This window comes from Neophocaena asiaeorientalis, unplaced genomic scaffold (genome assembly GCF_003031525.2).
Source record: "Neophocaena asiaeorientalis asiaeorientalis breed wild unplaced genomic scaffold, Neophocaena_asiaeorientalis_V1.1 scaffold372, whole genome shotgun sequence".
Lineage (NCBI taxonomy): Eukaryota > Metazoa > Chordata > Mammalia > Artiodactyla > Phocoenidae > Neophocaena > Neophocaena asiaeorientalis.
In genome coordinates, this window is record NW_020172447.1 from 380899 (window position 1) to 401113 (window position 20215).

At 36.1% G+C, this 20215-nt stretch overlaps 1 protein-coding gene across 1 annotated transcript in view; it reads right to left on the reverse strand.

The window, feature by feature from the left end:
- Positions 1–20215, reverse strand: part of OPHN1 (oligophrenin 1) — a 450814-nt gene that overhangs the window by 193546 nt on the left and 237053 nt on the right. Inside the window, exons 12-14 of the mRNA XM_024737336.1 lie at positions 18686–18719; positions 18087–18149; positions 16605–16679 (exon numbers count right to left, since the gene is read on the reverse strand). Coding sequence (XP_024593104.1) covers positions 16605–16679; positions 18087–18149; positions 18686–18719 — 172 coding nt within the window. The remainder of the gene's footprint in view (positions 1–16604; positions 16680–18086; positions 18150–18685; positions 18720–20215) is intronic.

The following is a 20215-nucleotide window of genomic DNA, read 5'->3' on the forward strand; positions in this document are numbered from 1 at the left end:
TCATTTGAAAATGGATTAATGTAACAAACCACATTCATAGGATAAAAGACAAAAAATATATGACCATCTGTACTTGACACAAACCAACATCCATTTATAATAAAAGCTATTAACAAACGTAGATTAGAAGGAAACTTCCTCAACCTAATAAAGGACATAATGGTGAAAGAGTAAATGCTTTCCTCCTCAGACTGGGAACAAGATGAGGATATCTACTCTTGTCTCTTCTATTTACCATAGGATAGAAGGGTCTAGCAAGTGCTATGCAGCAAGAAATACAAATAAAAATTATCTACATTGGAAAGGAAGAAGTAAACCATTTTTTTTCACCAATTGCATGGTCCATGGTTACACAGAAGAAAATCCCAGGAAAACTATTAGAGCTAACACATGAGTTCAGTACAAAGTCACAGGAAACAAGATCAATATCCAGAAACCAGCTGTATTTCTATATATGAATAATGAACAATATGAAAATAAAATGAATAATGCAACTGCATTTACAACAGTATCAAAAAGAATGAAATATTTGGAAACAAATTTAACAAAAGGAGTGCAAGACTAACACACTGACAGTTACAAAGCTTTGTTAAAAACATTAAGAAGATCTAAATAAATGGAGAAACATTCCATTTTCATGGACTGGAAGACTGTTATGCACTGAAGGTTTGTGTTCCTCTGAAAATGTACATGTTTAACTCCTAAACCTCAATGTGATAGTATTAGGAGGTGGGGCCTTTGGGATGCATTTAAGTCATGAGGGTGGAGCTCTCATGAATGGGTTTAGTGCCCTTATTAAAGAAACCCCAGAGAATGCTTTCATTTCACCATGCGAAGATACAGTTAGAAGACAGCTATCTATGAACCAGGAACTGGGTCCTCACCAGACATCCCATCTACCAGCACCTTGATCGTGGACATCCTAGCCTCCAGAACTGTTAGAAATAAATGTTTGCTGTTTTAGTCACCCAGTATATGATATTTTCATTATAGGAGCCCAAACTAACTATGACAGGAATTGGTAAAGAAGAATGGGGTGCTGCTGTAACAAATATCGAAAAATATGGAAGTGGTTATGGAACTGGGTAATGGGCAGAGGCTGGAAGAGTTTCTCAAAAAGTTAAATAGAAATTTACTAATTTACTGTATGATGTAGCAATTCCTCTCCTAGTTACCTACTGAAGAGAAATGAAAATGTATGTCCACACAAATACTTGGACACAAATATTCATAGCAGCATTATTTATAATATTCAAAAACTAGAAACAACTCAAATGTTCATCAACTTAAGAATGGAAAGATGTAGTATATTCATACAAAGGAATACTGTTCAGCAATAAAAACGCATGAACTACTGATGCATAGGTATATTACAGATGAATTTCAAAAACATTATCTTAAGTGCAAGAAAACAGACACAACAGAAAACATATCATATGATTTCATTTTTATGAAATGCCCAGAAAAGGCCAATTTATAGAGACAGAAAGAAGTTTATTGGTTGCCTAGGGCTGAGGTTAGGAACAGGAATCAACTATAAATGCATCTGTGGGATCTTACTGGAGGGATAAAAATGTTCTATAACTGATTTATGGTATGGCTGCACCACTGGCTAAAGTTAGTAAAAACCATTGAATTGTATACTTGAAATCAGTGATTTTATGATATGAAAAAAAATCCTCAATGAGTTTAAAAAACTAAACATATACACACCCTGTGAACCAGCAAGTTCATTCCCAGATATATCTGTAACAATATGCATGTGTATATTCACCAAAAGGCATGTACAAGAATAATCAGAGTAGTGATAACCACAAACTGGAAACAACCCTAATGTCTATCAACACAGAATGGATAAATATATTATAATATGTTAATACCTTGTAATGCTATACAACATTGAGAAAGAGCAAACTACAACCACAAACAATGATAGAGATGAATCACTCAAACTTAATGTTGAATGAAAGAAGCCAGGCACAAAAGAGTATATAATGTATTATTCTATTTATATAAAAACAATAATAAAGAATATTAGTCTATACTGTTGGAAGTCATAATAATGGTTAACCTCTGCTATGGGGTTGTGACTACAAAAGGTCAGAAGGGGACTTCTGTATGCAGGTAATGTTCTATTGTCTTGATCTCAGTACTAGTGACACAGGTTTGTTCACTTTGTGAAAATTTATTGAGATTTCTGCACTTTAGTGCATGAATGGATATTTTTTTAAAGTGTCCATTAAAATGTACATTTAAGATCTGTGTATATCTCTGTCCATTAATTGTACCTCAATTTAAAAATGGGTGAATAAGAGCCCAAAGCCTATCCTTGAATCACTGAAACCACATTCTTACTATCAGAAGTGGCAGATTCTTTTTTTCCTATTAAAGACACACTTTCTAACTATGCAGTTATATTCTTTTGTTATAGCCCTGTCATTTAAATTGCTATTGGACTTTGCCTTATGTGTTATGAAGATTACCTTTGGACTTATTCTAAAAATAGAACTTTAATATTTAGGATGAGAAAAAATTAAGCTCTGTCTTGCTAGGAATGATTCATCTAAAACCCCAGAAACTATAAACTATTCAGAATCACGTGAAAAAAGTAGAAATTCTGCCCTGAATAATGTAGATATAAGCATCACTACGTGTGAGATTGGTTCAACAATTAAAATGGAGAGTTTTAAAACAAACTTTATACTGTAAGCCTACTAATTATGTCACCTAAGTACATAAAAATACCCAAACTGTCTTCTGAGTCACACACAAACTATTATTTTGCAAGGCAGTTATTTCAGTACATAATTGGTTATATGTTTAATGTATTTGGTTGGAAAAAAAATATAGCATGATTAAGAAAGAAATGTAACTATTTAAGCCAAAGCAGGGTTTTTCCTTTTTAAATATCTAAATAAATATCTTTAAAAACTGAAACATTTTCTGTTCAAAATCCAGGATAGTATCTTAACCCAAATTCTGGCATAGAAAAAGGAGTTAAGTACAGTGACAATGTTGAACTTTACCTGAACCCTGTGATCCAAGGAAACAGGGATGTTTAAGAAATCACCCTCATCAATTTTGTGTCCAGAAGAACAACTAATTTCAAAGGACCACCCTGCCCTTGCATATAAGACATATCCCTGTCCTTCTGCAGAATTCACACAAAACTCATGCTGACTCCATTGCTTACCTACTTTTACAAAAACCCAAATTTCTTTCCTATTCTATGATATGTATTTGAGATATTCCTCATTAATAAAGGTTCTGGCTATTGCAAAAGCCTGAATAAAACCATCCCCTTAATTGTTTGGTGCATCTTGTCTTGGACAAAGCCACAGTAATCAAAACAGTGTGGTACTAAGAGAGTCGATTTTAGAACTTCTCATCACAAGAAAAAAAAAATAACTCTGGGGAAAAAAAACAGTGTGGCACCTGAAAAAAGACAGACATAGACTAATGGAAAAAAACAGAGAACCCAGAAATAAATCCTCCTATATGTAGTGAAATGGTTTTTGACAAGCATATCAAGACCATTCAATGGGGAAAGGACAGTCTTTTCAACAAATGATGCTAAGAAAACTGGATACCCACATAATATGAGATTCTTTATGGAAAGTTCCAGCAAAGCAAACTTTAAAAGGCCTATATAGTCAATTATCATTCTTGCTGCACTTATGTAAATAATCAAGCAAAATCTAATGAGACTACACTTATTTTCTAAACAAGAATCAAAAAGGGGGATGACTCTACAGAGACATTTTATGTTTCAATGGAAAATTATTGCACACCCATATGAGTCATTAGATTCTAGTCCTGTTCATTATCTTTGAGCTATTTTTTCACCTCTTGGTAAACTACATTTTACTTTCTATTTCATCAGGCTATAACTTGGACTGGATTCTGCCATCATGCACATTTTGTCAGTACATACCAAATTCTCAATTCTTCTAGCTTCCTTCAATATCTGGCTAACAACTCTGTAAATTAACATTTCCTATTTTTCCCACACTCCTGACTTGGCATCACTTAGGACTAAAACTGCTCTCTTCCCAAAGTCCTGCAAGCTGAAGGTGGGCGGCTTGATAAAACCCTCAAAGAAATCACCACAACAGGTCATGTATAGGCAATCTTCACATATTGAGTTGCTGCTGTGTATCCCATACAGAATGCTTTGAGCTCAACACCTAGGAATCTTCTAAACTAGCTGGCCTACTGCTAAATCACAACAGATGGTTCAGCTGCTCCTTAATGAATGAAAGGTGACCAAATGGGAAATGGACTTGTATTGTTCAAAGGAGAAAAGAATGTCTATTCCACACAGGGAACTATACTCAAAGTCCTGTGATAAACCATAATGGAAAAGAATACGAAAAAGAATGTGTATATATATATATATATATAACTGAATCACTTTGCTATGTAGCAGAAATTAACACAACATTGTAAATCAACACTTCAATAAAATAAATTTTTAAAATAAAATAAAAGAATATCTATTATTTCCTTGATCAACAGAAGGGACTGACAAAGACTCTTTCTTTAAATCTTTTTTTTTTGGCTGTGCTGTGTGGCATGTGAGATCTTAGTACCCCAACTAGGGAACAAACCCATGACTCCTGCAGTGGAAGCATGGAGTCTTAACCACTGGACCACCAGGGAAGTCCGTGGACTCTCTCTTTGAGAAAACTTTAGTCAGGATCTTCTGAGACCTCTTCTCAAATAAGCTTCAGCTTTGGGCTTCAGTGTCTGTCCTTGCAGAATTCAGTTTTAACAAGAATCCCGTTAAGTATGCTTAGAGAGAATCTTCACACCCTTAATACCTGAAAATGTTCACCAATGTTCATTGCAGCACAATTTAAAATAGCCAGGACACGGAAGCAACCTAAATGTCCATTGATAGATGACTGGATAAAGAAGATGTGACATATATATACAATGGGATATTACTCAGCCATAAAAAAATGAAACTGAGTTATTTGTAGTGAGGTGGATGGACATAGAGTCTGTCATACAGAGTGAAATAAGTCAGGAAGAGAAAAGCAAATGCCATATGTTAACACATATATGTGGAATGTAAAAAAAAAAGTAATAACGAACTAGTAGCAGGGCAGGTGTAACGAGATAGACATAGAAAATGGACTTGAGGACATGGGGTGGGAGGGCAAAGCTGGGGTGAAGTGAGAGAAGCATCGACATACATACACTACCGAATGTAAAACAGTTGGCTGCTGGGAAGCAGCATAGCACAGGGAGATCGGCTCGTTGTTTTGCGATGATGTAGTGGAGTGGAATAGGGAGGATGGGAGGGAGGGTCAATATGGAGGGGATGTGGGTACATGTGTATGCATATGGCTGATTCATTGTGTTGTGCAACAGAAACTAATACAATATTGTGAAGTAATTATACGCCAATAATGATCTACTAAAAAAATCTAGATAAGAACAAGAAAATAATAAATAAAGAAATAATAACAAACAAACCCAAAAGTTAGCAGAAGGAAAGAAATCATACAGATCAGATCAGAAATAACTGAAAAAGAAATGAAGAACACAATAGAAAAGATCAATAAAACTAAAAGCTGGTTCATTGAGAAGATAAACAAAATTGATAAACCATTAGCCAGACACATCAAGGAAAAATAAAGAGTAGACTCAAATCAACAGAATTAGAAATGAAACAGGAGAAGTAACAAATGACACTGCCGAAATACAAAGGAGCATGAGAGATCACTACAAGTAACTATATGCCAATAAAATGGACAACCTGGAAGAAATGGACAAATTCTTAGAAAAGCACAACCTTCCAAATCTGAACCAGGAAGAAATAGAAAATATAAACAAACCAATCACAAGCACTGAAATTGAGACTGTGATTAAGTATCTTCCAACAAACAAAAGCCCAGGACCAGATGGCTTCACAGGTGAATTCTATCAAACATTTAGAGAAGAGCTAACACCTATCCTTCTCAAACTCTTCCAAAATATAGTAGACAGAAGAACACTCCCAAACTCATTCTACGAGGCCACCATCACCCTGATACCAAAACCAGACAAAGAGGTCACAAAGAAAGCAAACTACAGGCCAATATCACTGATGAACATATATGCAAAAATCCTCAACAAAATACTAGCAAACAGAATCCAACAGAACATTAAAAGGATCATACACCATGATCAAGTGAGGTTTATCCCAGGAATGCAAAGATTCTTCAATATACACAAATCAAACAATGTGATACACCATATGAAGAATAAAAACTGTATGATCATCTCAATAGATGTAGAAAATCCTTTTGACAAAATTCAACATGGATTTATGATAAAAACCCTGCAGAAAGTAGGCATAGAGGGAACTTTCCTCAACATAATAAAGGCCATATATGATAAACCCACAGGCCACATCGTCCTCAATGGGGAAAAACTGAAAGCATTTCCTCTAAGATCAGGAACAAGACAAGGTTGCCCACTCTCACCACTATTATTCAACGTAGCTTTGGAAGTTTTAGCCATGGCAATCAGAGACGAAAAAGAAATAAAAGGAATCCAAATCGTAAAAGAAGTAGAATTGTCACTGTCTGCAGATGACATGATACTATACATAGAGAATCCTAAAGATCCTACCAGAAAACTACTAGAGCTCATAAATGAATTTGGTAAAGTAGCAGGATACAAAATTAATGCACAGAAATCTCTTGCATTACTTTACACTAATGATGAAAAATCTGAAAGAGAAATTAAGGAAACACTCCCATTTCCACTGCAACAAAACGAATAAAATACCTAGGAATAAACCTACCTAAGAGACAAAAGACCTGTATGATAAAAACTATAAGACACTCATGAAAGAAATTAAAGATGATACAAACAGATGGAGAGATATACCATGTTCTTGGTTTGGAAGATCAACATTGTGAAAATGACTATGCTACCCAAAGCAATCTACAGATTCAGTGCAATCCATATTAAACTACCAATGGCATTTTTCACAGAACTATAAAAAGAAAAATCCACAATTTGTATGGAAACAAAAAAGACCCCAAAGAGCCAAAGCAATCTTGAAAAACAAAAATGGAGCTGGGGGAATCAGGCTCTCTGACTTCAGAGTATACTACAGAGCTACAGTAATCAAGACACTATGGTACTGGCAGAAAAACAGAAATATAGATCAATGGAACAGGATAGAAAGCCCAGAGATAAACCCACGCACATATGGTCACCTTATCTTTGACAATAGAGGCAAGATTACACAATGGAGAAAAGACAGCCTCTTCAATAAGTAGAGCTGGAGAAAGTGGACAGCTACATGTAAAAGAATGAAATTATAACACTTGCTAACATCATACACAGCAATGAACTCAAAATTGATTCAAGACCTAAATGTAAGGCCAGACACTATCAAACTCATCGAGGAATACATAGGCAGAACACTCTATGACATAAAGCACAGCAAGGTCCTTTTTGACCCATAACCTAGAGAAATGGAAATAAAAACAAAAATCAATAAATGGGACCTAATGAAACTTAAGTACTTTTGTACAGCAGTGGAACCCATAAACAAGACGAAAAGACAATGCTCAGAATGGGAGAAAATATATGCAAACAAAGCAACTGACAAAGGATTACTCTCCAAAATATACAAGCAGCTCAATATCAAAAAAGCAAACAACCCTATCCAAAAATGGGCAGAAGACCTAAATAGACATTTGTCCAAAGAAGATATACAAATTGCCAACAAACACATGAAAGGATGCTCAACATCACTAATCATTTGAGAAATGAAAATTGAAGCTACAATGAGGTATCACCTCACGCCAGTCAGAATGGCCATCATCAAAAAATCTACAAACAGTAAATGCTGGAAATGGTGTGTAGAAAAGGGAACCCTCTTGCACTGCTGGTGAGAATGTAAATTGATAGAGCCACTATGGAGAACAGTATGGAGGTTCCTTAAGAAACTAAAAATAGAATTACCATATGACCAAACAATCCCACTACTTGGCATATACTTTGAGAAAACCATAATTCCAAAAGAGACATGTACCACAATGTTCATTGCAGCACTATTTACAATAGCCAGGACATGGAAGCAACCTAAGTGTCCATCGAGAGATGAATGGATAAAGAAGATGTGGCACACATATGCAATGGAATATTACTAAGCCATAAAAAGAAACAAAATTGAACTATTTGTAGTAAGGTGGGTGGACTTGGAGTCTGTCATACAGAGTGAAGTAAGTCAAAAAGAGAAGAACAAATACCGTATGCTAACACGTATATATGGAATTAAAAAAAAAACAGTTCTGATGAACCTAGGCACAGAACAGGAATAAAGACAAAGACATAGAGAATGCACTTGAGGAGATGGGGAGAGGGAAGGGTAAGCTAGGAAGAAGTGAGAGAGTAGCATGGACATATATACACTACCATATGTAAAACAGATACCTAGTGGGAAGCAGCTACATAGCACAGGAAGATCAGTTTGGTGCTTTGTGACCACCTAGAGGGGTGGGATAGGGAGTTTGGGAGGGGGAAACAAGAGGGAGGGGATATGTTGATACATATATACATATAGCTGATTCACTTTGTTATACAGCAGAAAATAACACAACATTGTAAAGCATTTATACCCAATAAAGATGCTTAAAAAAAAAGAAAAAAGAAAAAAACATGAATGGGATGGGGAGAAGAATCAAAACTGAACTAACTACCGAGGTAAGAAGACCCTTCAGGAAAGCTAGATGTGATTATCTGGACAGCAAAGGAAGAGCAGTGAGGGAGTGATGAGGGCAACAGGAAGAACAAATAAAAGATGTCCTCAAATAGAGAAAAGGAGCTACAGTTCCCCTTTGCCCATTATCATCTACATGGTTTAAATGAAGAATTGCCTCTGATTGGGATTTAGGCATCTTTGAGAATTCTGGCCTCCATACGAAAAAAATAAATAATGACTTGCTAATTACTAACTGTTATGCCCAAATATTAATTACATGTCAGTTCAAATAACTTAATGGTACTAATGCTCTTTGTAGAGATTCACAGCAGCTGTATTTTGTGAAACTATATAAGGTAGGAATTTTGTGCAATAGTATGAAGTAAGCCATATATGGAATAGTACCTGTTTCTGAGAAAAAGGAATTATTATGGGAGAGACATGCATGAAGAAATAATTTCAATAGAATGTGATAGGCGATAGGTACAAAAAATGTGTTCAACATTGGAAATTAGTATAAAAGAGTGAAACATTTATTGCTTTACTTTAATTCTGAGGTATAAAAAATCCTTATTGCTAAATTTGTCCATTATTGATGGGTTTTATGCTTTCATTCATGACTTATTTGTTCTGTTCTCAATACTGTACAGCATTTTGTACAATTAAAAAACAACAGGCCCAAAATGGAGTCTTTTATGCTAAGCCTCATGTCACCAAACTAAGACATAATTACAATTTCTGCTCTCCCAGAAATGCAGTCTTAATCTGGTTAGTCAGGAATCACATGATCAACACTAGTTAAGGAATCTACCTGATAGATCCCTGTTACCCCCTAAAGGAAATTAACCTTGTAATAACCAACCCACTATTTTACCAGTAATATTTCCTTATTCCTGCTCCCCATTCCCTATAAAAGGCTTCATTTTGTACAGCTCCTTGGAGCTCCTTTCTATCTGCTAGATGGGTGCTGCCTGATTCAAATCAATTTTTGCTCAAATAAACTTTTAGAAACTTTAATATGCCTCAGTTTATCTTTTAACAGTAGATATACCCACCATGGAATGCAAAATTGTGAGTGCAAGTATAGACTGATCAACTCATGAAATCAATTTAGAACATGTATTCACATGATAGTGGGACTCGCTGAGGATTCTTATTCTACAAATGTGTTGGTTTCTAATTTTTGCTTTGTTTTTAATTGAAAAAGCATGTGGAACTTTGCTCAAAGTAACTGGCAATCAATTTCTTGTACCATTATTAGGGATACGTGGGGAATATACAAATATGGAATTATAGCTGGATTTTGCTGTTGTCTACATTATGTTATTAGTTTGGGATATCATTAGTTAATTCACTACAGCACTCATTCATTCCACAAATATTTCCTGTGTAAGCCACTGTGCTGCATACTAGATTCCTAGAGATTCAGGCATCTGGTGAAGAAACATAGAAAAATGCTAGGGCATGTACTGTCTACCTGAGCATTCAGTAAATGCAATTTTCCCAGATGATAACTAGGTTTGATCTAGGGAAGACTAATCTTTCATTTCTTATTATTTTGCTACTTGTGTCTGGAAGCGTTTCCAATATGAGCTAATGGGAGAGATTTTATGGAAGCGAATCAATAGTCATAGTACATTAGAATAGAAAGCAAGGGAGAAAAGTGAACCCTCTTGCACTGTTGGTGGGAATGTAAACTGATACAGCCACTATGGAGAACAGTATGGAGCTTCCTTAAAAAACTAAAAATAGAACTACCATATGACCCAGCAATCCCACTACTGGGCATATACCCAGAGAAAAACATAATTCAAAAAGACACATGCACCCCAATGTTCATTGCAGCACTATTTACAATAGCCAGGTCATGGAAGCAACCTAAATGCCCATCAACAGACGAATGGATAAAGAAGATGTCGTCCATATATACAGTGGAATATTACTCAGCCATAAAAAGGAATGAAATTGGGTCATTTGCAGAGATGTGGATTGATCTAGAGTGTGGCATACAGATTGAAGTAAGTCAGAAAGAGAAAAACAAATATCGTATATTAACACATATATGTGGAACCTAGAAAAATAGTACAGATGAACCAGTCTGCAGGGCAGAAATAGAGAGACAGATGTAGAGAACAAACATATGGACACCAAAGGAGGAAAGCAGCAAGGGTGTGGTGGTGGTGGGATGAATTGGGAGATTGGGATTGACATATATACACTAATATGTATAAAATAGATAACTAATAAGAATGTGCTGTATAAAAAATAAAATAAAAATTTAAAAAAATAAAAGCATTGCTTAAAAAAGAAAAGAATAGAATGCAAGGGATATGGGAAGAATGGGATAAAAGAACAAATAAAGAGAGATAAACAGTAGCCATAAACTCCAGTGTCTATCACAAACTAGGCACTCAATAAACACTGGGTGAATCAATGAATGAGATGGAGAGAATTGTAAGACTGGTCTAAAGAAAAGGAGGGTTTCCCTGGTGGTACAGTGGTTGAGAGTCTGCCTGCTGATGCAGGGGAAGAGAAAAGTGTCGATAAGTCAAGACAGAAGGAGGCAAAAGACAATAAGACCTGTAAGAAAATGAAAAAAAAATGGAGTTTAGACAGAGGAAATGAGGTATATACTCCACATCAGGAAAAGGAATAGTTTTACATTATCCCTAAGTTAATATATTTTCCTTACATGCATCATAGAAATATATGAAAGATCTTGGTTCAAGAAACAGGCTATTTTATTCCAAAAGGAATACTGTGATTTCTCTTTCATACTGTTTTATGTCCTTGTGCTGCCAGCAGACATCAACAGGACCCTGTATCTGGGATATTCCAGAGGTTACTCTGAGAGGAAAATGTATGACTATGTCCATGAACTAAAGCTGCTGCAAGGCTCTAAGCTCTGCGAGGAAAGGAATTTTTGTCTGCCTTGTTCTCTGCTGTGTACTGACCACCTAATACAATGCTTAGCACATAGGAGACAAGGAAAATGTGCATCCTCTAGAAGCTGGAAAAGGCAAGGAAACAGATTATCTTCCAGAGCCTCCAGACGGAATCCAACCCTGCCAATATCTTGTTTTAGCTCCATAAGAATGATTTTGGACCTCTGACCTCTTAAACTGTAAGAGAACAAATTTGTGTTGTTTTAAGCCACTATGTTTCTGGCAATTTGTTACAGCAGCAATAGGACACTAATGTGAACCATTCCCTGGTTCCTTACTCATGGTGAGATAACTGAAAGACTGTCCATATATCAGAAACCCAGCAGCATGGAGCAAGTTGGGTGAGGGGGTTGCCAGATTCATATGTCAGCTTTAATTTATTTTCTGTACATTAAAATACCCCTGAAACAAAAATTCTTATCCCACCTTTCATATATTGACAGTAATGCTAAGAAAGGGCAATATGTTCATTGGGATCTAAAGATGAATTTGACCTCAGATATTCAGATCTTGAGAAAACAATAGAAAAAATATTCAGTCTACAAACTTTATTTCTAAAAGTTTTTGAAGTCAGCTTCAAAACTAAAGAAAAATAAGAAATAATTTTTAAAGGACAACATTACATATAGATGGTAAATTCTTTTGGCCTCCAGCAGTACTGGTTCAAAGCAAGCATAATCTGAGAATAATCAAAGTATCTAGGTTAGTAAGTATAGTCATGATTAATGTATAGAACCTACATGAATTTTTAAAATATATGTACACACACAGATCTGGACTTAGGAATAAAAGCATTTTGATATGTATTGAAAGTTAAAGATCCCCACTACTCTAGAGTATAATAAAAATTATTAACATATAGAATTGCTTTAAAGATTAATGCATAGAGTTCAAGTTCTGGGACTACTGAAGTGGAGTGTAACATGCTTTTGTTTTATTTTCTAATGAACTTCTTTCTCCTTCAGCCAAAGAGCTCATATAATTTGAAGTTGCTTCTGTTTAATATAGACTTATTATCTTTTTGTCTAAATATATGTGAGTTTAATACTAAAGTTAAGTTTTCAGGTACTGAATACTTTGCATTAAGTATGGCAATAAAAAATGTCTACTATCATCCATGTGTGCACGCTTCTACTCTATTTAACTCTCTACATATGATTATATTAGGTGATATTCCACTGGTTTCTGAAAATAAAATGTATTTTCTTCTAATAGCATGAATGTGAAAGGAGAAATTTAAATAACCAAATAACATCTTAGTGATTAGTTACTTCACTCACCATGCCAATTTCTCCTCTGTTTGGCTCAGTAGGCCTCTGTCATGGTAATAGTATTGTAGGAACAATGCTTTTCTGTGTATGGTTTCCTAGCCAGGTTCAACTTCATCAAGGACTTCTGTTAATATATCCAGTCTCTTTGCTCTCCACGCCCCATCTCACCCCTCTGCTCCAGTCATTGTAAAACACTTAGTCTCTGAAGCACAACATGATCTCAGAGTTCCATTGAAGGAACAGTTACTGAGTTACCACAATGTGCTAGGTACACTGGCATTATCATGAGCATAATTATGATTATCAAGATTACAATGATAACAGTAGGCATTATCATTAATGAAATGCCTATGACTTGGTAAAGGGTGAAGAAGCAGAACTCTTAGATGTGGTACCAAACTGCCTCTGAGGTAATCAAATTAGTTTCTCTGTGACCAAGGTAGTTTTGGATGGATCCAGCACAAGTGAAGACTATTCCTCACAGTTGGTAGGATCTATTAACATAGGGCATCATGCAACAATCGAGGGTAGGGGAGAACTGTGACTAACCAACCAACAGACTGATTGAAAAATAATTATTAATTGTGGATATATCCCCTTTGACTTAGTGTTATATTATATTTGTCAAAAAGACAGATTTTCAGGTAGGGGAAGTATGGAAGGCTCTAGTAAACAACAGAAGAAAGTCCACAGTCAAGTGTTATAGGAGATGCCATAGAGAAAGTAGTCTGCAGTCTGCAGATTGTTTGGGTTAAAAAAGTGGCTGGAAGTGTCTTTTTGACTAGCAAAGAGCATGAGACCTAAGGAAAGAAGTAAGGAAAAGATATCATGCTGGCAAAAGGAAATGAATGCTCTTTCTCCTGGATAAATCATGGTGAGCCTACATGAAGCCAAGGCAGCCAATTCGTAGTGGTATGGGAAAAGATCAGGATAGGTCAAAAGAAGCAGGGCAATTTTGAGTATCTCAGTGAGAATCTCCAGAAGACATAACACGAAAGAAGCTTAGAAGGGAGGTCTCTTTACATATTTAAAGATTATACGCTAGCTGACAGACAGTCTTCTCCATAGAATGTAAGTCCCACAAAGGTAGGAAATACAAGTGGTGTGTTCAGTGTTTAATCTATAGCCCTGAGCGTAATGTCTGGCCCTTTGTAGATACTCAAATATTTGCTAATGAATAAATAAATGAATGAGGATCATCACCAGATTTAGAATTTATTAGATCTGGGACAGGGATCAGGGTTTACCAGTTTTATGCATACATAAGTAAATTAACACTGTTTTTATAAAATACTTATAAATATTTTTATTCAGAATATAAATATTCTGAATGTAATAGACTATTGTCTATTTTTCAGATATTCTTATGAGTACTGATATTTGGAGACTGATGTTGAACACATGCACTACACCAGCCCAGCCACTTTCCATGATACTTTAACTGAATTGTACTGGCATGTGTGATTTGAATGAACCATTTCAGTCCTACTGAAGCCTGTAACAGACTCAGTAGAATGCCCAGCATGGCGGTTCTTTTAGCTTATTATACATCAGGTAGAAGAATGTAGTGATACTGGAAACAGAATTCTAAATAGTTCAATAATTTTTTAGAGACTAAATATCCTGGGCCATGCTGTTAACTGTTTTATATATGAAAAGTGTCCTTTAGCTTATAAAATGCAATGTAAATTGGCCAGGAATAACACAGCTTAAACTTTTAAAAGCCAACAGTGTAAAATGATAAATAGAAACAGATATTGAGGTACCAATGATGTAATCCACAATGCAAAATCTCCATAACTGTTCTTACTGGATGCTGCAGCACCCTCAAGTGTTAATAGATTAGGATGTCAGGCCTGCAGGTTTGCGGAAGGTAAGGTATGCACCACAGAAAAGACCAAAAATATATGCTTTATCCAAACTGCAGCTTTCCACACTCAATTTGTTCTCTGACACTTTATGAGAACTGAGCTTACCAGATAGTTCACCATCATTCACAAAAGGAAGAAGAACAGGTTTTCAGGAAGAGATAAACAATGAGTTTAGTTGTGGACATGTAAAACGTAGGTACCTGTGGAACATCTATGTACAGAGATCTTGTGCAAAAATTCCAATACTGACTTCCTCAGCCTTTGGAGCTTACTGCCTCAGCCATGATCAGTTTTGTCCACTTATCAGAGTGTGCTACACAGATATGATCATTCCAATGTGTGCCATGACCTAAGTATGTTTGAGAAGCACAGGTCCAGTGGGAAACTGAATCCATGATTTTAGAACTCATGAGATGATGTCTGGACTAGTGATTTTTGAGTGCTGAAAGCAAAGAGGTGCTAGTAAAAACCACAAAGAGGAACTTCCACTCCTGGCCATGTTGGAGTAACTGGGACCAGACTTCCCTCCTGTTATAACAATTAGAACACAGGACAAAATATATGAAATAGCTGTTTGTAATCATTGAACAACATACAGTATAAGACTATGACTCTGAAAGAGGGGAAAAAAACAAGAATAAGCCCTACTATCGCCATAGCTTGCTGCCTGAAAACACTTTCTGGATGGTAGCATGGGGAGTGAGAGCTCAAGCTGAGCATGCAAGTCTTGCTCAGTTGAAGAGACAAAGATCAAAGTTCAGAGTTCAGAGAGGCTGAGGAAACTAGAATTTGCAGGGCAGAGTACCAGAGAGGAGGGAGCTATGTAAAAAAAGAACTGAAAAACCCTTAGCTATGGGTCCCCTTGAGTCTGTTATTGAATATAAATCCTAGTGCCTAGGATGGAAATCCATTAGTCTAGGCAAAGAAATACCAAGAAGCTTTAAGCTGAAGAATACCCAGAACTCACACAAAGCTGGCAAATGTTTAAGTTCCAATAACTAAGAATGAAGAGACAAAAGAAGTCAGACCTTAGATGTAAGGCTAAACTAGCTAGGAAAGGATACTTTATATCTATCCTAACAAGCTTAAAAATAATCCTCAAATGGATAAAGCTGCTCCACAAATAACTGCCTGCAATACAAAATTCAACACTCTTAAAAAGAAGTCAACGAAATTGAAACACTCAAGTCACGATGTCCAGTGTCCAACAAAAATTACTAGACATATGTATAAAAGAAAAATGTGATCCATAGCCAGGATAAAGATCAATCATTAAGAAAACATGTAGAGGAAGAAATGAAGCGGGGCAAAGATAGCATGCTGGGAAATACTCAGACAAGATTTAAAAGGTAAGAAAAAGAAAAAGGACCTGACAAGAGTCACTTGAAAGGAATAATACAAGATGTTAGAAGAATCAAGAGACCATTGAGTCACAGAAGTCATGTAGGGAGAAAGTTTAGAAAAAGAGAGAGTGGTCAACAAGGATATCAAGCAAAATAGAGACTGAAAAGAGTCCACTGGATTTCACAAGAAGGTGCCTTCTAAGCCTGGCCAGAGTAGTTCCAATGGAGAGGTTAGGGTAGAATCCAGATTGCAAAGGGTTTGAGGAGTGAATAAGATGTTTCAAGGCAAGATGGTCTCTGACTCAGGATAGGCAAATAAATGTTCATTTTTGTATGTTTGAAAATACTTTAAAAAATATATTCTACAACCTTCTTTAGCAATGTCTCCTTTCTCTTATAGCCACATTTCTTCCTAACACACAGACAACTCCCAAAAAGAATTATGAAATAAAAATTGTTACCAAAAAAGGCATTCAGCAACTTCTGAACCTGAATATTGCTGCCCACTGTACGGTACAATCCCTCTGTCTTGATCCCTAGGGAAAGAAAACCAAGTCAGTTTTGTTTATATAACTAGAGCTTTCATCTCCCTCAGGGTAGAGAAAGTAGGTACTTACACAATGGAGTCAGTTCAAACAGGAAAGGGTCTCCCTACTCTCTCCAATCTCTCCAGCCCTCCCCTGCAATAGGGGAACAGTCCTGAAACATCTCTGCAAATTATTCTTTTCATACTTTCATTTGGATTGTACCAAGCCCTTATTAACCTGAACAGAAAAGAACACACTCTATAGTAAATAGAAGAAAATGCTCAGGTGAGTAGCAGCAGATGGCTGAGAATGGTGTTACCATCTTGTCAAGGAACTAGGGTTTAGTTGATAAAGGAGGAAATATGAACCTTCAAATTGCCCCTGAGCAGTGGTAATGAAGTAAGAGAGGCCTAGAGTGTGGCAGATATGAAGCAAACAGCCATTTTTTGCATGGAGAAACATTGAAGCAACTTAAAAAGAGGCCTGGCTCATAAACTACACTTGCCTACATTCAAAATATTCTCAGAGAGAAACAAGAGAGTATCGTCAACCTGGAAGAATGCTGATGCCACATTTGCCTGAATTTAACTTTGCCCCCCCCCAAAATTTTAAATCAATATGTGTTGTGGCAGAAATTGAACTCTTGTTTATTTAGGATGGAACTATCATAACACTATTAGAAGAGTGCCAGATAGTATTTGAGAATATTTTATAAGCCATTTGAAGCTCTTTATCTTTAAAGGCAGGAAACCACAAATTATCCAAACATGGTTAAATACCACTGATTTGAAATTTGAGGAAATTTTAAACACTGTGTCTAGTACTCAAGGTTTATAAACAGTATCCTTTCCTAAAACGGGTCCTGACTAATAGATGATATCATTGTTCCTTTAGAAAAATTGCCCAGGAAAAATTCAGAATGATCAGATTTTGCCATTTGCAGCAACGTGGATGGACCTGGAGGGTATTATGCTAAGTGAAATAAATCAGACAAAGACAAATACTGTATAATATCACTTACAGGTAGAATCTAAAAGATAAAATAAAACTAGTGAACAACAAAAAAGAAACAGACTCACAGATATAGAGAACAAACTAGTGGTTACCAGTGGGGTTGGGGGGACGGGAGGGGCAAAATAGGGATGGGAATTAAGAGGTACAAACTATTATGTATAAAATAAATAAGCTATAAGAATATGTTGTACAACACAGGGAATATAGCCAATATTTTATAATAGCTATAAATGGAGTATAACCTTTAAAAATTGTGAATCACTATGTTGTATACCTGTAACATATAATATTGTACATCAACTGTACGTCAATAAAACTTAAATAAATAAATAATAAAACTATGTTTAAAAAAAAAAGAATGACCAGATTCAAACACTGCTAAGGCTATGGTTCATATCTTACCTTTGGTTTCAATGACATTGATGCACTTCCTAACAAACTTGAACCCCACTTCGTTCAGCTCCACTGTTTCAAGCAAAAAAAGCAGAGTTAGATTCTGCCGTAATAAGCCTCACCTACCAAGCATTCAATGATCTTGCTAAGAGACTGCAGTGAGAGAACTAGGGGTTTGGTTGCTCTTCTTCAATCAGCCTTAGGTGGAAAGATTCCTCATTCAGGGGAGAGGGTGGTTAGAGATTTTACTCTTATAACACAAAATTCTTTTACTTGACCCTCTGCATTATGTCTGCTTTAGGCATGAGCTACATCAAATGTGAAATGTGAGGCTGGAAATGCACACAATTTCTATCATGTGTCTAGAAAAAGAAGGATATAATGTGTTTCTTTATATTACTACTACTATCCCACCCATAAGCTAAGATAAAGTGACTTCCTTAATTCAATCAATAAACACCTTTAAAAAAAATAGGCCTGAATTTCATTCCATACAGAGGTATCCACAAATACACTTGCATCAATATTACATATCATTGATGATAACATTTACTGTGATTAGGACAGCTAACAGTTCATAATATCAGTAGATCAGAAATTTGACTCACTTTCTTCCTGTTTCGTTATAGGGCTGTGATAGATCTACAAAAAAAGAGAGAGAAAGAGCAATGGTTATTGTGAATCACTATAGGTAAGTACAGCAAATACTAAATATCTTTCCCCAAATAAGCCATCAAAACCATTAGTGACTTTAAGGCTTTAACAAGAAAGAAAGTGGGCTAAACAGAATCATCTTTGCCTAGGGCCCTAGGAACAGCTGGATTAACAATCCCTGAAGATTAGACTGGATTTCATACAGTTCACTGCAGCTTTAGCCTACTCATTTTAGACATTTACTTATGTAAAGCTTAGAGAATTTTTCTGATGGAGCAAGAGAGCATGAGAGAAAGAAAGTGATTTTCTCATGGATACCTGGGTAACTGGCATTGATGGTAAAATTTAAATATTCCTAATACCAACCTTGCCACCCAGAGACATTAATGGGTGTTTCCCTGTAGAAAGGCAAGTGCCCATCTGAAAGAGATCCATGCATTCACCAAGATTTCTCTGAGCCATCTTGAAGTATGCATTGTGATAGCTATGTGAGAGACCAAAGAAGAGATCCTTGACTCTTGAAGTCTAATCTTGGCTCTACCTCTACCTCATTATGAAACTTAGGCATCCTTTTCATTCTCTCGACTTCAAAATTCATATCTCTAAAACCATCAGGGTTGGAGTAGATGTTCCTTCAAGTCCTGATCTTCTTTGACACTTTAAGCAAAGGCAAGCATACTATGTATAAGAACAGTGAATTGGGGGGGTTAATAAAGCAGTGACAACATTAGTAATGTGAGGCTGCAGGAAATAAGTCCTCTATATGCCATCTGTATAGTTTGCTTTAACAAGCTCTCCTTTTAAAAGAAAATTTTCTCCCTATGTGTGTATGCCAATGGATATTTCAGTGAGAGAGGTTTCTGTGCTTGGCCAGCCCCTTTTCACCACTGCTATAAAAAAGATATTTGTGAAACGTCTCTCATAATCAAGTTGGTAAGGATCCACATGCAGTGGGCCCATGTTCTAACATCATTCTCCACAAAAAGCCATCTGTATCCTTTGATTTTTAAAACCCTAAAGGGAGAGCAATTTCAGGAAAGGGAATTAAAAGTAAAATGCCTTACAATATTGTAAATTAACTATACTTCAATTTTAAAAAGTAAGAAGAAAGAAATATGAACAAAAACAAAAAAAGAATAAAATGCCTTGTGGAGCTTCCTACTAACCTCCTAAAGAAATATCACAGGCATGTAATAGTTAAGCTCCAGGTTTCTGGGAGGGGAGGAAGGGGAGAAAGGCCCTGGCCTATTTTCTGGATGACAGTCCTCACAACACCACTTCTCTCCTGCTACCATCTTGGTTGCTATTAATGCAATCTGGCATCTGGGCACTCCTCTTTAGTCTCCAAGGCACTGAAAACACACAGAAAGAAAGCCCTGTAATATATTTCCCCTCTTAGCAAGTTTTTGCCTTGCATAAAGCAAGAAGACTGGACTGTATCCAAACACTGTTGAATTTCAGTAGGTTTGTACCCAAACTTCAGA